Consider the following 18731-nt stretch of genomic DNA (forward strand, 5'->3'; position numbering starts at 1 on the left):
AGCTTTTTTTAGTATGGCTAAATACACCTTAAATAATACAGAAAACAAAAAGGACACACTGAGAATATTTTATCATATCTCAAAATCTTGAAATCATCAGGAGTTTTGCATCAGACTTACTTTAATTAGTGCTTAGAAGAATAAATATACGTTAGTGGGTTAGTAAAGGAGATAAACACTCCAGCACATTTTTAAATTACACATTTAGGTAATGATGCAGCCAGAAAACTCGGTACTTCTAGACCAGTTATTTATGCGCTCATTGAAGCAACTCTAGCAGGAAGAAACTGCACAGCGCAGTCTATACCACTGTGAAGATGCCTATTAAAGGACGAACTGGGAATCCCTTCCCTTGAATCATTTAAAAGCAGTTCGTAGGAGTGGCTGATACACACGAGTTCCAATTCCTACCATCACTATGAAACCTGCTTCCAGCAGCTCCTGCCCTGAGGCTACTTCATGCCATGAGCACTTTGGGTACAGCTTTTCCTAGCCGGGAAAGCACTTCCACACATGCTTCTCTGCCACCAAAGTTGAGGACAGCGACGGGCCTGCTCATACGGATAGAAACTGCAGAGGCATGGAACGCAGCCTACCCGATGGGCCAGAGGAACCTCAGGCATGCCCCAAGGCAAGTTCTCCTCCAGAGGCTGTGGACTTTGAGAAGCTCCCGCTGCAGGACATCCTGCTGTGTGGGAGCCACAGCAGACGAGGCCGTCGCTGTAACGTGAAGGAAAGCGCCCGTCTGCGCGGTTCCGAAGGCAGAGCCCGCACACACTGACAGCCAGACCTGTGTGTGCCGGTGACGCAGCGTGGAAGGGGCAGAACACACCCAAGCAATTTCTACTTTGTGACTGTGTATTAGACCTGCCTGAACCACACAGTTCAATGCGCAATGCTTATGCGCTCAGGAAAGTGTTTGGTTCAGGCTGGTTCATACCCTGCAGTTATAACGAAAAGCTTCATCTTTTTTTCCAGCACTGATGAAACAAGTTTTTTATGTAGCTTAAATATGATCAATTACTTCGTCATGTGGCCACCATAAAGCTCAGAGGCGACTGACTCCGAGCATTGCCCAGAGAAGCTGTGGCTGCCCCTGGCTCCCTGGCAGTGTTCAAGGCCAGGTTGGATGGGGCTTTGGGCAACCTGGGCTAGTGGAGGGTGTCCCTGCCCATGCAGGGGTGGCACTGGATGGGCTGGGAGGTCCCTGCCCACCCAAACCAGGCTGGGATTCTGTGACTCCCGTATAACAGCACCTCTAGTTCTGCTCATATATGCCTTCATCCATTGGGGGAAAGTCAAACGTCTGCATGCAGCATGGAGGAAAAAAACCACTACATGAAAAAAAGATCCAAATTTACAGCACATTTTCAGGCCCCAGTTAAGCAGATGTTAAAGCCCCAACAAATACCCCTTCATTACCACCACATGAGAGTGCACTTAAGGACCAAACCATGCCTAAGATTTAGCTGTGCACTTATCGGTGGAAAACAGGCAGGATGCAGGCAGGAGGAGGAAGCACTTACATCAATGAGGTCAGAGACGTCGTGGATGTAGTATTTACTGACAGCTGCGTTGGTGGCTGCCAGGTTCAGCAGGTAGTCGTTCCTGGCTTTAGTACACTTCAGCTTGTTTTCAGAATACTTGGCTTGTCTCTGAAAAAGCAAAATGGAGCGTCAGAGCACAAATAGGATGCTACTTCCACAGCTTCTCTTGCCGCAGGGCCTCGCAGCACCCTGCAGCCTGGGTGTGATGTGTTCATTAATAAAATTTGGTATCAGGTATGAAAACAGACACCCTTGCCAGGATGGAGATCACATCTGAACATCCCTGGTACTGTCAGCCAACGCACAACGAGCCCTTGCTGCTCAGATGTACCCAGTGCATCCCAAGCACAGCTGCTCCGCCTTTATCTGTGCATTCGTTGAGGTTTTGGCATCAATCAAAATTAGAGGGCCCAATTTTCCTCCCAGATACGATGACATACATTTGGACTTGCTCCAGATTTATGCAGCTGTATCAAAATGGAATCTGGCCCAGAGGCCCAAGCTACAAAATTTAGAACAGGACCCAGAATTCAAAACTCTGTAGGAAAGCAGATGTGCTCAACCTGGGGCATTTGCTCAGGCAGATCCTGGTCTAAAGGTTTAGCACAAAAGATTAACCCTTCAAAGAGACTTGTCACTAGACGATATCCTGGTGCTGGGTCAACATGCATGCAAAAGCTTCCTGCCTAGGGCAACTACTGCTTATTCTCAGAAATTAACAGAAAATTTAAACAGTTTTGGAGATGCTCAGATCTGCGTGGATTTGCTGAAGCTGGAATGGAGTTACGTGTTTTGACTAGCAAAGCCAACTGAATGCTGCGTTTTAACTTCCAACAGTCTGTGGAGGAAGACACACGGTTATTTTATATACTCGACCCTTTTTTTGCTCCCCAGGCCTCTGACTGAAGGAACCTTGGGACAGCTATTGTTCTTTGTTTAAAGCGTTGTTTTTTAAAATAAGACGTGAACAAACCACAGCCCCCGTGGCAGCCTCCTGTGTCTGGATCTGAGGCGTTGCTGTGCCCAGCCAGGCACGCCGGTGCACTGCTCTTCTCGGGGGCAGCATGGCCTCTCGGGTCCTGGCCAGGGCACGGCAAGCCCCCAGCGAGACCCCCAGGCCGCAGCCTCAGCAGCCAGTGCAGGAGCACGTCCCACCACCCATCTCTGCCGTACGCTCCCAGAGCGGCCACCCTGCCCCACTTCCCAGCCCTCCCTCCAGACCAGCCTGGAAGATGGCACGGGTTGCCACACGGCTCCCATGCAGGTCTGCCACCCCATCTGAGGCCACACTGCCCGATGTCCTGAGTCCCCGTCTCTTGCTGAGCAGTGCCAGCCTGACTTTGGGTCAAATCCTCAGTACCGGCTGGTGTTGGCACGTCTCCACAGCCAGGAAGCAGTGAAGAGACTCATCATGGCCTCCTTAGAGCACCCTTCAGCCAAGCACATGCACCAGTTGACACCCTCCCTAACGCCCTCCCCGGGACACAGGAACGGCTACACAGAAACAAAAGGGCCGGAGCCAAACCCTCCGCCCGCGGGGAGCCCCGGCCCCGCTCCTTATCCTTCCTCTCACTCACCTTCTCCTTCATCTTCTCGATCTTCTTGACAGAGCTGCGCCGCTGAGGCCTGTCCTCGTGCCGCAGCAGGTTCACGCTGATGTCCCCTGACTTGTTGAACTGCTTTTCCTCCTGCTTCTCTGCCTCCTTCAGCTTGCTCTCAGCGCTGATGCTTTCTGCATGGTACATGTGGTAGGTCTTCATCACCTGAGGAAACAGAAGTCTGTGAGTCACCTGCCCCGCAGCCACCCAAAGCACGAGGAGATGGCAGCTGTGGGCCGCATGGAGCAGTCTCAGCTGTGCCGGGGCTGTTGGAGACCACTATGGCACCCAGGAACAAGGTGGCAAGGAAAAGCCCCTAAAATTAACACCATCACTAGCCCTATTTCAAAATGACACAGAGCTGGTGCAAGAACTGTCTTCCCTGCTCGGCCCCCGCCATGGGACCAGGCTGAGATGTGCCTCCAGCGCACACCTGCGTCCCAAGAGCGCTGCGGAAATTCCTACAGGGAAATGGGAAATAACTTCCAGTGCATCGTGGCTGGGATAAGGGTCTCCATGGCAAGAGGTGCTGAGGAGGCCAAAACCAACCTGAAGTCACTTTTGACCCAAGCTCTCTGTCCGTACACTGGAACTGGCTAAGCCAACCCAATGTAACCGCTGTTGTACCATCCTGACAGCAGATCCCACCCTGAAGGAGAAATTTTCCAAGCTGAAATGGAGCTTGTCTCCTATCACCACTTCATTGTCCTCTTGCTGCCGCTGGTAAGCACAGTCAGTCCCAGGGTGGACTGCAGCAACACCTAGTCCTTTAAGTTCAAGATCGCCATCAGCGACTCCGGTAGCTGTAGCTGACTCCTGCAGGCAAAACTTCTACCACAGCCCTTCCTTTCAGATACAAAAGCCCAAAGGGCACATTGTGATCATTTTAATGGAGCTGGCAAGAGGAACACATCTGCTCTTCTCCCTTTATGCCTTTAGTCACGTTGTCGCCTTCTATCATCTCCCCTCAGGATCTGGATGGTTTATCTCGCATTGCCTTGACAAGGCTGGAGATGCCTGACTTCTCGCTGAAGATCAGTCTCAGCAAAGTGCCCGGGCACCGCCGGCAATGGTAACGGGACAGGCTCGCCTCAAGGCCCATGAGTTAAAAAGGAGCAGGAACCCACAAAAACAGAGTAACTTTGCACAAGCCTTAATGAAGAAAATACAGTTTTCCTCAGCTGCGGTTGTCAGCAGGAACCAGGAGTGTTTAACTTGGACGAGGTTAGGCTGAAACATATGATCTCTCCTCTTGCCAAGCACAAACGTCAGCTGCAAACGAGCTCCAAACGCCGCATGGAAGCCTGCACAAATGCGCCATCGCTGGGAGTTACAATTCTAGGCAGCGGCAAGGGATAGCAAGCAAAGGCTTGTGCCTTGTTTCTGAGCTGCTTTATTTCAAAATCCTGCAAATTCTAACACAGATTCGAGCCACGTATTTCAAACTGCAGTTTCTGCAGCGAACATCACAGGACACGCACAAAGCAGACAATTTCTGGGTTTTTCCTAAGGAGAAAGACTAGAGCCCTCCTCATCTTCACTGTCTCCATCTTTTTGTGAAAAACGGAGAGGAAAGTGAAAAAGAGAAGTCCTGCACTTCAGTGCAGTCGGCAGTCACAAGAGGTTTCCACAGCACCCAGAGAGGCCCTAACACAATGCAACAGAAAAGCCCAACAACAGTGGTCCAAATTGCATGATTTTTGTGAAATCTATCCGTTCCAAAACAGCTACCTAACCAGAAAAACTTCAGCACAATTCACCCATTGTCTCTGTTCACACACGGGTATGCCACTCTGCCGCAGGTCAGGGACACGCTGCTGTCACCCCTTTTCCCTTGGATGCCAGCGGTCCCGCAGCTGCCCGGAGCGTGAGGCAGGACTCCACGGCACAGAGAGCTGCGGGGGCTCCCAGCCCCACTGTGATCGATCAATCAGGGCTTTGCACAGGCTCTGACTTATCTGCTAATTACATGAGAAACCTTCCTGAACAAAGGCCCTTTTTCCTCCTCCATATTTTCTCCCTGCTTGAACCTAAGAAGGTAACACAGGAATCAGATTTACAAGTCCTCTGGAAGTCTCTTTAACAAAGTGCAAAGGATCTAATATCCATTAAAATATTTTCCCCAGACTTCAGCATCCATGCTGCTGAAATAAATGCAGTAAACAGCTTGCTGTACCAACCGTGTTCCTCCTCAGCTCATGCTTGGAAATTCAGGGGATATTTCTGTTTGGTTTAATACCTGCCTTAATTTTGAATGGCGACTACCTGCGCTGCAGCAATTGGCACTTTGATCCGCAATTCCCTCGTGCCTTCTCGGCGCTTGCCATCGAGTCACGCTGTCCCCGTCTTACGCTATTGTGTCACAAAGAAAAACTGCCACAGCTGCGTCCCCAAGATCTTTTCTGCAAATAAGTTAATTAGTGGCAGTGGAGGGGAAAAAAATATGTTCCGATGTTCATTAGTTATTTAACAACACAAATTGTGTTTTCCAACATTAACAATATCCTTCTGGATAAAGGCCATTGCCAAAATACTGGCCATCAATGGCCCTGTTTGCTGTCCTCAGCCAGAAGGGTTTCCCATTTCTAACCAGCTCGTCGTTAAGGCTCTGACCCCGCAGAGGAGCCAGACCAGAAACTGGGTGACCGGTGCTAAGCACAGGCTTAGGCACTCCTGAAGTCGAGGAGACCAAAACAAAGCCCAGCACCCGGGGAGGGGCAGAGACCAGCACGGCCGAAGGCGCCGGCCCCCTCCTCTCTGAATGGAGCTTATGGCACGAGCTGAGGGACGCCCGTGGCCTGAGAAAGGGACAAACCCATCAGACGACAGACGCCGACCTCCACCTCCCCGGTCTTTTAAGAAAGCACGAAAGCAAACATGTTCTTTTCAGAGGATTTCTACGGCGTGATGTGGAGCAACATATCACCGTGTTGCTACCATGTGATGCGGTCAAGGATTTCTACAGCGCACTCACAGAAAACACCCACTAACCACGGAGGTATGGCGTCCGTCACCGCAGCGCTCCTGATGGAAAGGGAAGATTTGCTCCAGACAATTCACGCCCTGCCACACAGGGAATGGTGACTGTTACTATTGGTTCTAACCTGGGTACTTTATCTGTAGGTATTATTCTAATTAATACAATTCATTCCACAGTTATCAATCCTGTTCCATAATACCTTGTGACAAAGAAGCACACCAGCTCACATCACAGTGCTTCTACGATAGGACTTCAAGCTGCCTTCACCTATGGCCGTGTCCCTGCGTTATGGCAAACAAAGCCCATATACCTAATAGCACGTCGTTAGTGCTGGACACCAAATTGCACATCACTGCCAGAGCTTACAGAAAACTCTACCAGAATGCTGCTCTGGGGTTACTGGTTTTCTTACCCCAGTTTTGGCCTGACCTCCTCTGACTGGAATGCATTCAGTACAGAGAGGGACCTGTGAGCAGAGGAACAAAGAACCTCCAATCTTTATGGACCCCAACTTGATATCTGCCTGCTGGAGCCTGTAAGCAGGAATGAAAAGAATGAAGCTGGCTTTAATTCACAGCTAAATTATTTCTGTGCAAAACTGCTCACAAACAACTCCTACTTCAGAACGAAAGTAATCTACTTCCTTTTTAACTAAAATCAGCATGGTTTTGGGGTTTAGTTCTTTCCACACAGAGAGTCCACAGGGTGACTTGGATCAGAACAGCAACAAGGCTGAATTAAAATCAATTTGGTTATTTTGGCTTAAGTTTGAGACAGTGAATGACTGAGAAGCCTGTAAAAAATTATATAGTTTCCACACAGTGCACAGAATTCCCCTCTGAAAGGCTTAAAAAGCTGCCTAGCCAGGGCACAGACATACTATGGATACAAGGCTTGGCCGCAGGCAAGATAAACAACTCCCTTGCGTTGACAGCAGCCAAATGACATTTTACAAGGAGCAGCTTGATGTCTTTTGAGCCAGGGGTCCTTATTCTCTATTGGATTCTGCCAGCAGCCATGGTCATTGAATGTGCTGCTCTGGGTACCCAACACGTTGCAATGAACACGCCAACTACAGGTCAGTCCTGAAGATGTCCCAGAACAACGCCAGCATGCTGGATCAACCTGCAAGCCAAGTATGCAATTAAGCCCGTTTGACCCGATGTCTCAAGGACAGAAAACTACTGACTGGAGGGGAGCTGGCGTGCACTGAACAGATTTAAGAGGATCTTGTTTGCCCAACAGGGCCTGCTTTTTCTTCCTGTTTCATCGCCGTTTCTGAAACAAGCGTGTCTCTTCCCAGCCAGATGACACAGTTAGTTTGCTATCTTAGCAGAAAGGTCAGTTCAAAGAAAACACAAAGCTCTTCCAGCCGTTCCAGTCTGTTTCACCATTCAAACACATTCTGCTCAGCATGTGGGAGCAAAGCAGTGAATGGGGGGAAATCTCAGCTCCAGTGAACGGGGGGGGAATCTCAACTCCGTGAAGATGAGTTTTGCCACAGACTCAGCAGGGGCAAAATTGCTCTCTATGCTCTTCTTTGGCCAACTGCAGGCACTTTGGACCTCAGCCCACTTCTGATCCTCCAGTTGACGTAACCATGTCCCTCAGGCTGTCCCACGTTTGGGTTCTGAGTGCTTTGGTCCACAGGTATTAGGGTCAGCCCAGCCCTTGTTAGTCTTCCCTTGTTTTGCATCTGTCATGCTGCTGTTGTAATTAATCTTAATTAGACACCACCACTAACACAGCTTGTGAACATTTGACCATCAACAACGCATTCTCAAATCTCATGCAAGCTTTTTAATCCAATCTGGCTGTCCACCCACACTGCACGTCTCACAGAAACGGAATCCTTCAACGACCAATAACAAACCTGTTGAGAGAAGATTTATGGCAGGAATTTCAAAGAATATCATTCATGGTCTGTTGTTTAGGCCTATTTTTAAAGAAGATGGAATAAATGATTGTTTAGGAATAAACCTACTGCAGTGTTATTTATGTACCAGTAACAGATACAACCAAAGAAAGCAAATATATCATCTCAATTTTCCAACACAAGACAGACTTTATATTGCTTTCTTGATCCTACACCACCTAAAAGAAAAAAAGACAATTGCTACGGGGCAAGAGACAGAAGCAACACAAAGGCTTTTACTGCCCTACTATGAAAACCTGCTTGTAGAGCGATGTCTTGAATAACAGCGTATGATTTCACCTGGAGGCAGAGACGGCTCTGCAACCAAAGTGCTCCCTGGAGCAGGGAGATGAAGCTGAGCACACAGGAGCTAAAAGTTTTATGCCTTCCTCAGCAGAAGGTCACGTTCAGCCATCACCCCCAGGCCACCAGGCTCACGTGAGCAGGGCAGGTTTCAGCCACAAGTTAGCACTGCCAGCCCAGAGCACAACTGCTGGGCCGGTAGAAATCACCAACTGAAAACCGAAAGGGGCCTAAAGGCAACACGGTGCAGAAAGCCCAGCAGGTGAGAGCATTACGGACACCAGGCATCGCACCGGATCATGCCCAGACATCCCCATTTACGCTTAAGTGAAACGGTTATGTGGCACGATCCGCTGCCTGATGCGGCCACAGCAGCCCTGCACGGCAGGACCACTGGGAAATCCCTCTCTGCTGCCGTCAAAACCAGTGAAGAGTGAAACGTTTCTAACAACCATGAGAGGAACAAATGGGCTGTACCGTGGGATGGCAGGAGGGAGAGAGAGCCTCCTCAAGTCACTGAAACGTTGAACAGACATTTTGTTCTAACAAATGACATTGCCTACGTTCCCCTCTCTGCACAGGCTAGGCATGGGTAGGATCAGCTCATTACTCACTGTGTAAAGCTCGTTGGTGACTTTCAGGAGTTCTTCATGCATCTGTAAGCCAATCTCCTTGCTCTGGAAGACAAAAAGAAGAAGAGTTGAGACTCCGTTATGCTCACAGCATGCATTTCTGAAAGGAAAATACATTTTGGAGGGAAGAGTAAGACTGTATGACTTCCAAATGCTCCATGCATATGCACCTTAATCCTTTTGCCCAAGCTGCATTTACAAGAGTGGTCTGCACATGCTGTGGACAGCACTGCGATTGCACGACCCTACCAGCAGCACGTCCGGTCGGCAGCAGTGCGTTGCCATCATGGCCCTGTGCAGGTCGAGCACTGGCAGCAGCACACCGACGCTCCAAACACCCCCAGCACACCATGGCTCCGGAGGACCTCACGCCACTTGATGGGCATCAAACTCCAGAGACAGACAGGAGGTGTGGAAAGGGGAAAGGGGTCCCTGCAGATGCCCAGTTCAAACTTGGGAAGAAGAACTGAGGAGACAGGTTTCTTCCCAACTAGCTGATCAAAGGCACACAGAAGGTCTGCAATGCTGGCAGAGTGGTGGTACGGGACAGCATGGCACCAGCAGAAGGAAGAGAGTCTGGGGACACTGGTGAGCTGGTAGGACAGGGAAGCAGTGAGTTGTTGTTCTCCTCTTTTCTTAAACCAAGCTACCACCCTGATCCTGACAAAGGCAGAAGTACTTGTTCCCAGCCCCACCACCCCTGTGCCCAAGCGGATCCTGTTAATCTCCCACAAAGGCTTCCACACCCATCCCACAGCAAACAAAACCACAGCAACCTCTCTGGTGCCCGTGGGGATTTTCTGTCCTCCTTTCAGCTGACAGCAATGTAGGTGGACCTTGGCAGCATGACAGGCTCTTATAATGCCCTTCCTGAATACCTTCTGCCCCTCAGAGATCTGCCTCTCCTGGCTCCCCTGCCAAACACGAGACACGCCACTCTTTGCTCTGCAGTGGCATTAACAAAAGCATGTACGTTTTAATTCTAGATATTATTTTAAAAAACAAAACAGCCCCGCAGCACGAGAAATGCCCCAGAGGCCGTATTTACACCACTTCAGAAATCCTGCCTATCTTTCCTGCTCCGGGAGCTGAAAGACATCAACAGGGCTGCCAATCCACATCTGGGCTCCGTGCTCTCCATTTCTAAACATTACAACCAAAATACAGATGGCTCCCTCTTCCAATCTGCTTGTGACAGTGAAGTTTAAAAGTAAACTGGCATTTTGCTTTCCTTTAATTTTCTACAAATCCTTAACAAAATAAAATGTGTGATTATAAACATGAACACATACAGGACGGCAAATCCTCACGCTATTTCAGAATTGCTGCATTTTTATTGGAGGTCAATGTTTGTCCATGGATCACCCAACCTGGGTTTCAGAGACCATGATGCAGAACATCACACAATTTATTTATCCTGCAAACACACAGGGATGACTCTGGAATTACAGACAATATCACTTTGCCCTTCCACTGGCAGAACTTATCTCCAGCCCACACTCAACCCACGTGTGGATCTAACACACAACGCCCTGCCCCGTTTTGGAGACCTGCTTCACGTTAAGACTAGCAGAGCGTGTGAAAACCGGGCCTGCTCTGGCCAGAAGAGTCTGTTGCAGCCCTTCTCCTGTGTTTAACAAAACCTGCATTACTGGATGTGAGTTGAGCGGCTGTTGCATTCTCCACACAGGGCTGGCTGTGTGTTAGTGCTACATTAACTCCTTGCATTACTTAAATTATACAATAAATACTTGTGGGTACATGAATCGCTTCTATTTGCATTCTCCAGTCATGCCCTATCACCTGTCAATTTATCTGGATTTGATAGATTTATTAAAGATACTGCTGCTGCACTTGCAATTTCCAATCAACTGTTTCAGAACACAGATTATCAGGGCTTCCCAGCCTGAGTATTTAAAGTGTAGGTTCACCCTGACCATGACCCACGCTCCCTGATTTCTCTTCAGTAGCTCATTCTGACCCGAGTGAACCAAAGCCTCTCTGAAAAAGGACAATACATTACGAAATAGCTACACCACAGTTATATAATAACGTTTCCAATTTCACAACCGCAACAGCCGAAGTTCAGCAAGCTTAGGAGAAAGCTCACTGCGGGTGTAAAAACTCATGGCATCTTCCGCCCTCCACCCCCTGTCTGCTGAAATCCTGTTAGCAGTTTGTCTTTTCACTTCTCCTGCCAAGCAGGATGCAGTGATCCAGTCGCCTTCCTCCTACAGCACGGGCACAGCGTTTCACGGGAGAGGCCACGACTTGGGGAGCTTGCTGAACGTTTAAGCTTGGCTGCAGACCAAGCCAACTCCTACTCAGAAATCCAGCGGTTGGATGCTACTGCAGATGTGCATGCACTGCTTTCCTGCCTCCCTTGTAATTACAGTCATCTTTCTGCAGAATCTTCTTGGCCAGGAAACAGTTTAAACACATCTTCAAGCTATAATAAGTACAGACAGCCCCCTCTCCCCACCAAAAAAAAACCCAAACCAAAAAAACAAGCAGTTTCTTTCAGATTTCCTCAAATAACTCCATGCATTTTTGTGCACGCAGTCAGGGAAAACAACAACCAAACAGCTTCCTGGCTAGGTAGCTAAAGAAGCCCATGACACAAAGGTCTTTTAATTAAAGCTAACTGGACAACCTACATACTTGAAGAGTTTAACCTTAGATTATTAAAAGTTAGAATTGAACGCAAAGAGAGAAGCAAGGAATCTAAGGAGTAAAAGCACTCTGCAATCAGTGACTAGCCAGTAATTATAGTTCATCTGTGAATGAGTGTCAGGGCATTTGGAAAAGCCCCATCTTCAGAAGCACGATGATGCACGCTGCTCCCATTCTCACGTGCGCGAGGTGCCAAGAAGATGCCAATTACCGGAAGGTGCTAAGTACCCCCAGCCATCTGGAAACCTCGTCTGCTGGAAACCCCAGTCCCTCTCCCCTCCCCGCCGACACCGGCAGTCACTACCGGCTCTCGAAAACCTCACTGTGGCTCACTAACGAGTAACAGAGCTATTAAAAGAACACATCCCTCCCAGAAAAAAGGGGAACATCCAGAACATGAGTTATTTAAGTCAGGGTCTACAAAGAGGGGTGTCAGAGCCGCGGGGCCGCCACCCTGCCGGAGTTGAGAGTCGCACGTAACCCTCCCCCTGACCCTGCTGTCACGAGTTGGAGCCCGGGCCCCGAACTGAGCCTGCCCAAAGCGAACGGAGGAGAATGGACTCATGGTAGGAGCAACGGCCCAGGCTCCGCTGCAGCTCTTGCCTCTGCCCCACATTTCCTGTCTGGTGGAGGGAGAGTCCACAAAGCTATAATTTTCAAACTTAATTTTAGACTCCTAAATAGAGCAACACGAAACGGCTGAGTTGTCAGCAGTGTGCTGTTCCCATGAGTCATGCTGACGGGGGGACCACAGGTGGGTGCTACATTTAAAGACCCATTTGCTTATAGACATGATCCACCAAACGCCCTGTCCTGTTGCTGGAGACCAAAGTGGTCTCTGCCATTGTCTCCTGGCGTCCAAGAGGGCAATGTCCAACCTCGTGATGCCGGAGCCTCTTCCAGCTTCCCGCCGGCCTGCATTTGAAGAAGCTCTGCTCTGAGTGTGCTGCCTCCCGCTTTTATAACAGAGAAATTACATTTCTGTGTTTATGGGAGACAACACCAAAACGCCATTCAATTCCCTGGCACCACCTGCAAAAGCCAAGCTCCAATTTAGCCACATGCTTTATGCCTTCCATTCCTACTAAAAACCACAGTTGCTTGCTGGGATAGCAATGGCTTCAGTTTAGCAGGTTTATTAAAATTCCTGCTGCTGCAGACAAAGTAAGGGGAAGAAGCAACATGGACTACTGGCAACGAAGAATGCTTATTTTAGAGACAAAGAACTCCCTTCCACACAGACACCCCTTCTTCATTAAATCTCCATCCAGGGCACTGCAGTATGGGGCATAATTAAATTCACTGTCATGGAACGTAATTAAATCTCACACTGGGGAATAACGCAGCACGGTTATTTCGGACATGGCAATGCTCTGTCTCAAATGTATAATTTCCTGTATTCCGTACTTGGAAGAAGCAGCAAACTTCTTTCCTCCTGCCACAGCAGGAGGTAAAAGGGGAGACAACGCCTGCCCAGCGGCACGTCCCTCGCCCAGGGTTTGCCTCTGCCAGGAGGACACGCTGTGAGATTTCATGGTGACGGAGACTCACTCCGACAACAGATCAAGTCAGATCTCTGCAGCGACATATCTTAGCATCTCCATTTATTGCCTGCCTATTAGCAACACTAACACTTGCCTTGATAATTTCCTCCTGTGCCAGGAACATGACTCACACTGGAAGCTCCAGGGAAATTTGCCCAATTGAGTTTTCTTCCTCCACTTTCCTCATTAGCAGGGCTTGCCTGTCTGCTGGAGCAGGCAGGGAGGCTGGCTGTTCCTTTCAACTGCACGGGCTAAGCTGCAGGCCAGGGATGCTCGGACAGGGGATGCTGGTCCTCCGTGCTGCGGCGCAGCTCCCCACCCCGCTCGCAGCTCCCCTGCAGCACCCTTTGCAGGAGCTCTGTGATGCCCGTCAGTATCTGTGCAGCTCCGCAGGACTCGCTGACGGGACACCACTCAACACAAGCCACCAGCACTCCAGCTCCAGGTCCTGCACTTCCCAGGAAGGTTTCTGCTGGGAAAGGAGACAATAGCAGAGAGGCCACACGCTCCCTGTGTTTTGCATTTGCAACCCAAGCTCACCTGACCACGTCTACCTTGGCCTCAGTGCCAAGGGCCGGCAGCGAGCAGGGGCAATCCCCCAAAGCCCAGCCCACCTCCAGAGCCAGTCCTGGTGGCAGCCACGCTGAAGAACCAGGAAGAGCTGGAGACTCAAACCGCCTATCCCCTCTTGATTTCCTGCAGCTCTGTGCCTTCCGCCCAAACCACCCGCCTTTCAAGCCACGTGTGACACCAGGCAGACTGCGAGGAGGAGCTGCAGGCTGAGCCACCACCAAAACGAAGCCACCCAGAGCTGCTCTGAAGTGCCCTCAGCCCCAGGGCTCTTCCAAGCAGTCCCAGCTCAGACAGCATCCTCCGGCTTGGTCTGCCCCTCCCAGCACTGGTGAACGCTTTTCTGATGGAAAACAACTGCGAGACCCGGCATGCCAGAGGTAAACAAAATGAGAGAAATGGCAAAGGTTTTCATGGGCTTCCCTGGCCCCAGTCTGGCATCTGCAACGTTGTGCCTGCAGCTGAGCCACCCGTGCGTGCTGCAGAGAGGAGCAGGACAGCTGAAACCCTGTCCCAGGGTGGGCATTACACAGACCGGAGAGCACTTGGGACATGCCATCGCTCCACGAGTCCAGAGAACCGACTCAAATACATGGCAGAAGTCTGAAGGTGAAGATGCGCCCCATCTTTCACGTCTTGTACTGACAGATTCAAAGCAGGAGACACAAGTATTTCTTGGCCTGTTTTTAACCATGCTGACCGTGCACCCCAAAGGCACCTGCCACCATTTAACCAGCAACACCGTGGCATTTCTGTGGCAAACATCTGCGTTTCTCTTTCAGCCTGGATACACGGCTCCTGGTCTCCCGGTGACATTGTGCCTGACAACGAGAGGAGGGGTTGCAACTCTCCCGACAGGGCCTCCTCCTCGCTGTCAAAGGTGCCACTATGAAGCCAAAAAGGAAGTGATCCACAAGCAGAAGATGGCTTCTGACCCCAGCGTCACCAGCCTTAGCTGAGCTCACCCCGCAGCCGTCAGACAATAGCTCCTTGGCTCTAGAGAGAGCACGGCCTCTCCGGGAGCAGAACCGCCACCCCCCAGGCACTGCTGCAACTCAGAGCGACCGCGGCTCGCAAACACCCTGCAAGCTGTCCTGCCACAAACGCAGCCGCGGCACGGACCCCCGCTTGGCCCACAGCCTGCAAGAACCGACATGCTAATGGCTCGAGAAATGTAACTGAGCTTCCTCTCCGCTACCTTTGACAACCAACTCACACCTCCGTAAGCCCTGCTGAGGCTGGTGCAAGCCGTTGCTGAGCTCAGCTGAGGTGAGGCCAGACCTGGAGTTGGCTCAGTGAAACGTCTCCAACCCAAACACTAAAAACTCAATCCCCATGAGTCCTCCCTAGTCCTAGCCCTAATCCTAGTCCTCCCTCTCTCTTGGATTTGGGTAAAACCGAAAGGCTCTCTGGCCGGCCCCGGCGAGAGGCATGCCAGAGCGACGCACGGCCAAACGGCAGGGACCGTACGCTGCCGGTCACCGGGAGGGCAAAACACTTCGGTGGAGGTGAACAAAAGGCAATGCCCCAATTTCCCGATGATCGACCCCCGCTGCTGGCAAGCACACTGAGGGGATCCGAGGGGAGAAGCAGCTCAGCACCCAGCATCTTTCTTGGCAGATTCCCACCGCGCTGATCAATTGCTTCTCCATTGTGAGCATCCTCATACCCCAGATATTACGTCTCTGCTGCTTTGCTGAGATTGTTTACATCTACATAATGAAAGCAAACACGCAAAACCTTCCAGCCCCTCCGTGTACCCGCAGCGTGTCACAACCCATTAATAAATTCTAGATGGGAGGAATTAAAAGTGACATCTCTGGAAAAAACGTTCCCCTAATTTACCATCAAAGAGCAATTTACAACAAAACCAACAGCTGAACCACAACTGCAGATGCCTTTAACCCTTCTGGAGCCGGTTTATTTGTCCAACAGCCATGTAGGGTACAGTGTCCCCAGGAGGAGTGCTTCAAGCACTTATCATACTCAAAACCAGAGCGGATGAACTAGTGAAAGACACCTCCTCTGAGCAAACCCGTACCAGCTGCAGGGCTGGACCGGACGTCTCAGAAAGCCTTTTACCAGGATGCTCTTATTCCCACACACGTGCCAAAGGCTTCTCACCAAACCTGCTGCCAAGGGGGAAGCATAGCCCCAGATCCCCTTTCGGGCACAGCGTGCAATAGGTTAAGAAAAATAAATAACCTGAATAGCCCCAAAAGTGTCCGTGTCCCCACCCACATTAAGGGCAAACGACAACACAAAATAAGCCTTTTCCATGATTTAGCTGAGCATTGTTCCCAGGGACCCGCGAGTCCTGCTGCAATGTAAACCTCTAAGGGACAAATGCGAGTGAAATCCCAGCTCCGCTGTAAACCTCCTTTGGAGGAAAGGCAGGTGCTGGCTTGGCAGGCTGCAGATGGAGGCACTGCTGCTGCACCTCCCCGGCAGCGGATCAGGGAGGAGAAACATGGAGCAGCAATTTCTACAGAGTATGTGTTGTGCCCTAAATGCTGAAATTCAAAAAAGAGGAGGGAAGGAGAGACGGAGGAAAAGCAAACACAATCATCTTGTCCTGGCTGAGGATTGACCCACTACAAGAAAAACACTTCAAACACTGTATTTATGCCCTTGTTTGAACGTTGACTGGATTTGTCCTATGGTTCAAAGTGAGGTATACCATTCACAGACCTAGGAAGGGTAAGCAGAAGGACAGTCTTAGTGTACATCTCAAAAACGGTATCAGAGTAAAATGCAAACGGGAGGGAGATTTTGAGACAGATTTAGGACTGAACTAACCAATATATCCCAAATCTTTCCAATTTCTGGAGGCCAGAAGGACAGGAAAAGCGATGGTGTGCCTTATCACATCAGCAAATCCAAACTTGCCCTTGACGGTTTAATTTCTAGGTCAGACCTGTAAACTACAGGAAGCTGGCCATAAAAATATCACATTAAATTTACTCTCCAGCTGGGCTAAAATTTCAAGATAACCACTGATTTGAGAGCCCTATTCCTGTTTGGAGAGGCAGGCATCCCAGCGGGCTCGCCTGCTCACTAAGTGCAGTTCTCCAGCTACCCCTGTTGAAAACAAGCAACAAAAATTAAGAAAAACGTAAGAGCCATAAAGGCAGACGAAGGGTCCACCTAGCCCAGCACAGTATCCCTGAGGGCAGCCAGTAGCAAATGCCCAGAAGTGGAAGAAAAGGGCCAGCGATGCCACTGAGCACATCTGCGGTGTGATGAGCTGCAGGACCGTGACTCTGAAGCCCGAAGCTGTGCTGGCAGCGGGGCCGGGCAGCTGCCGGTAGGGAACACTGCTTCACGTCCGTCTGACTGCCTGCAGGCCCAGGTTAAACGTCTGGCTTTCAAAAACACAGTACGAGGCAGCAAATGTAGCATTATCCATAGTACTGCAAATGTAATATAGTAGATATAGTACTAATGATGCTAAAAAGTCTTCTTTTTTTACCGCCTCTTCCTGCCCAGTGCCTGCTGACTGCCCGTGGCTTACCTTAGCAGACACAACAAGGTCCTCACTCCTGTTTGCTTCCTACAAACTGCCTGTGACCCTTCGTGCTCTTACCACATCACGCACTTCCCCTTCATTTTCAACTGAAGAGTCCTAGTCCACCTGACTGTGAGATCCCTGCAAGCCTTTGATGCTCATTTTTAATATGGTTATCATTAATAACTCTGTATCATCAGCAGATTTTGTCATCTTACTATTCATCCTGTTTCCAAATAATTTATTAGGAACTCCACTGCAATTCTCCTTCCTTTTGTTCCCTTTTAACCAGCCATTCACCCAGAAAACAACCACTCCTTATTCTTGAACAGCTTCTTTCCTTCAAGCACTTCAGCGAGGGACCTTTTCCAAAGCCTGAAGCCACCTTATTCACACAGTCACTGGCTCACAGAAATCCCTCCACTGGATTTCTGAGGCATGAATCTTCTCTTCAGAAAGCCACGCCGACTCCTCTCTTGTATCTGCCTACATGCCCATCACTCTGCTCTTTAGTAAAGTTCCAACCAACAAGTCTGGTTTTAAAGTCAGATTGCTGACCTGTTCTCTGAAGCCCTCCAGGAGTCTCTAAAAAAGTCATCATGTTTTCCACCTTTCATTTTGCTGGCACTGACGCCAGTTTAAGCATTAGGTCACACCTCACTGCTAGTCACTTGACAGTTTTATATCTCAGTTTCTTTGAAATTCTTGCATAAATATTACCTGGAAAGACTTACAAGTGATAGTCCCTTGTACAGATTTGCTCTGCAACATCTAACGACAATTCAGTTGGGTAAGATTCCTCAGGCTGGTAACACTAAGAAAACCTCTGGTCTAAGCTTTTCCATAATGAGTACCAAGATAATGAAAAAAGCATCTCCAGTTTGTGTACAAATCCATGGTAAGCTGCTATTTTAGACTAAAATGCAAGGACGGATCCTCGCTGAGCAGAACTCTCTGCTTTGGTTACCTTTTTAAAGAGCCTGATGACATCCTCACTGATCTGCGACAGCCGGACGATGACATTGTTCATGAAGATGTCATTCAGGGTGGCGTGATCTCTGCTCTCTCGCCGGGTCTGCGTCAGAACCAGGTACCAGCAGTTCACAGGGGAAAGTAGGTGCTGATCTTTCCTAGGGAATTGGGAAAACAAAATCCAAAAGGTCAATTGAACAAGTCAAAACGGCAGGCAATTTTCAAGCGAGTGCTGTCAGCATATCAACGATGCCCTCCTCCACCATATGCATTGCTAGAATCCGTCATGCCCCCAGAGAAAAGTGCGTGAGCTCCTCTTGGCTGCCCCCCACCCCAGAAACCGCTGCAGCGTCTGGCCAAAACCTGACGGCCCCTCAGCCCAGCTGCTGGAGGGCCGGCCCGGCACGACGGCCCCTTCCTGCCAACGGCTCCCGACAGCACAGCTCACAGGGCACACAGCACAGTCCCCACCAACCTGCAGGGACGACA

General features: G+C 49.8%; 1 protein-coding gene across 3 annotated transcripts in view; it reads right to left on the minus strand.

The window, feature by feature from the left end:
- SRGAP3 (SLIT-ROBO Rho GTPase activating protein 3) overlaps window positions 1-18731 on the minus strand; it is a 123556-nt gene that overhangs the window by 40092 nt on the left and 64733 nt on the right. For all 3 annotated transcript variants that reach the window (XM_075762506.1, XM_075762507.1, XM_075762505.1), the window contains exons 3-6: window positions 18238-18400; window positions 8958-9020; window positions 3125-3310; window positions 1527-1655 (exon numbers count right to left, since the gene is read on the minus strand). In XM_075762506.1, coding sequence (XP_075618621.1) covers window positions 1527-1655; window positions 3125-3310; window positions 8958-9020; window positions 18238-18400 — 541 coding nt within the window. The remainder of the gene's footprint in view (window positions 1-1526; window positions 1656-3124; window positions 3311-8957; window positions 9021-18237; window positions 18401-18731) is intronic.

Source organism: Balearica regulorum, chromosome 10 (genome assembly GCF_011004875.1).
Source record: "Balearica regulorum gibbericeps isolate bBalReg1 chromosome 10, bBalReg1.pri, whole genome shotgun sequence".
Classification (NCBI taxonomy): domain Eukaryota; kingdom Metazoa; phylum Chordata; class Aves; order Gruiformes; family Gruidae; genus Balearica; species Balearica regulorum.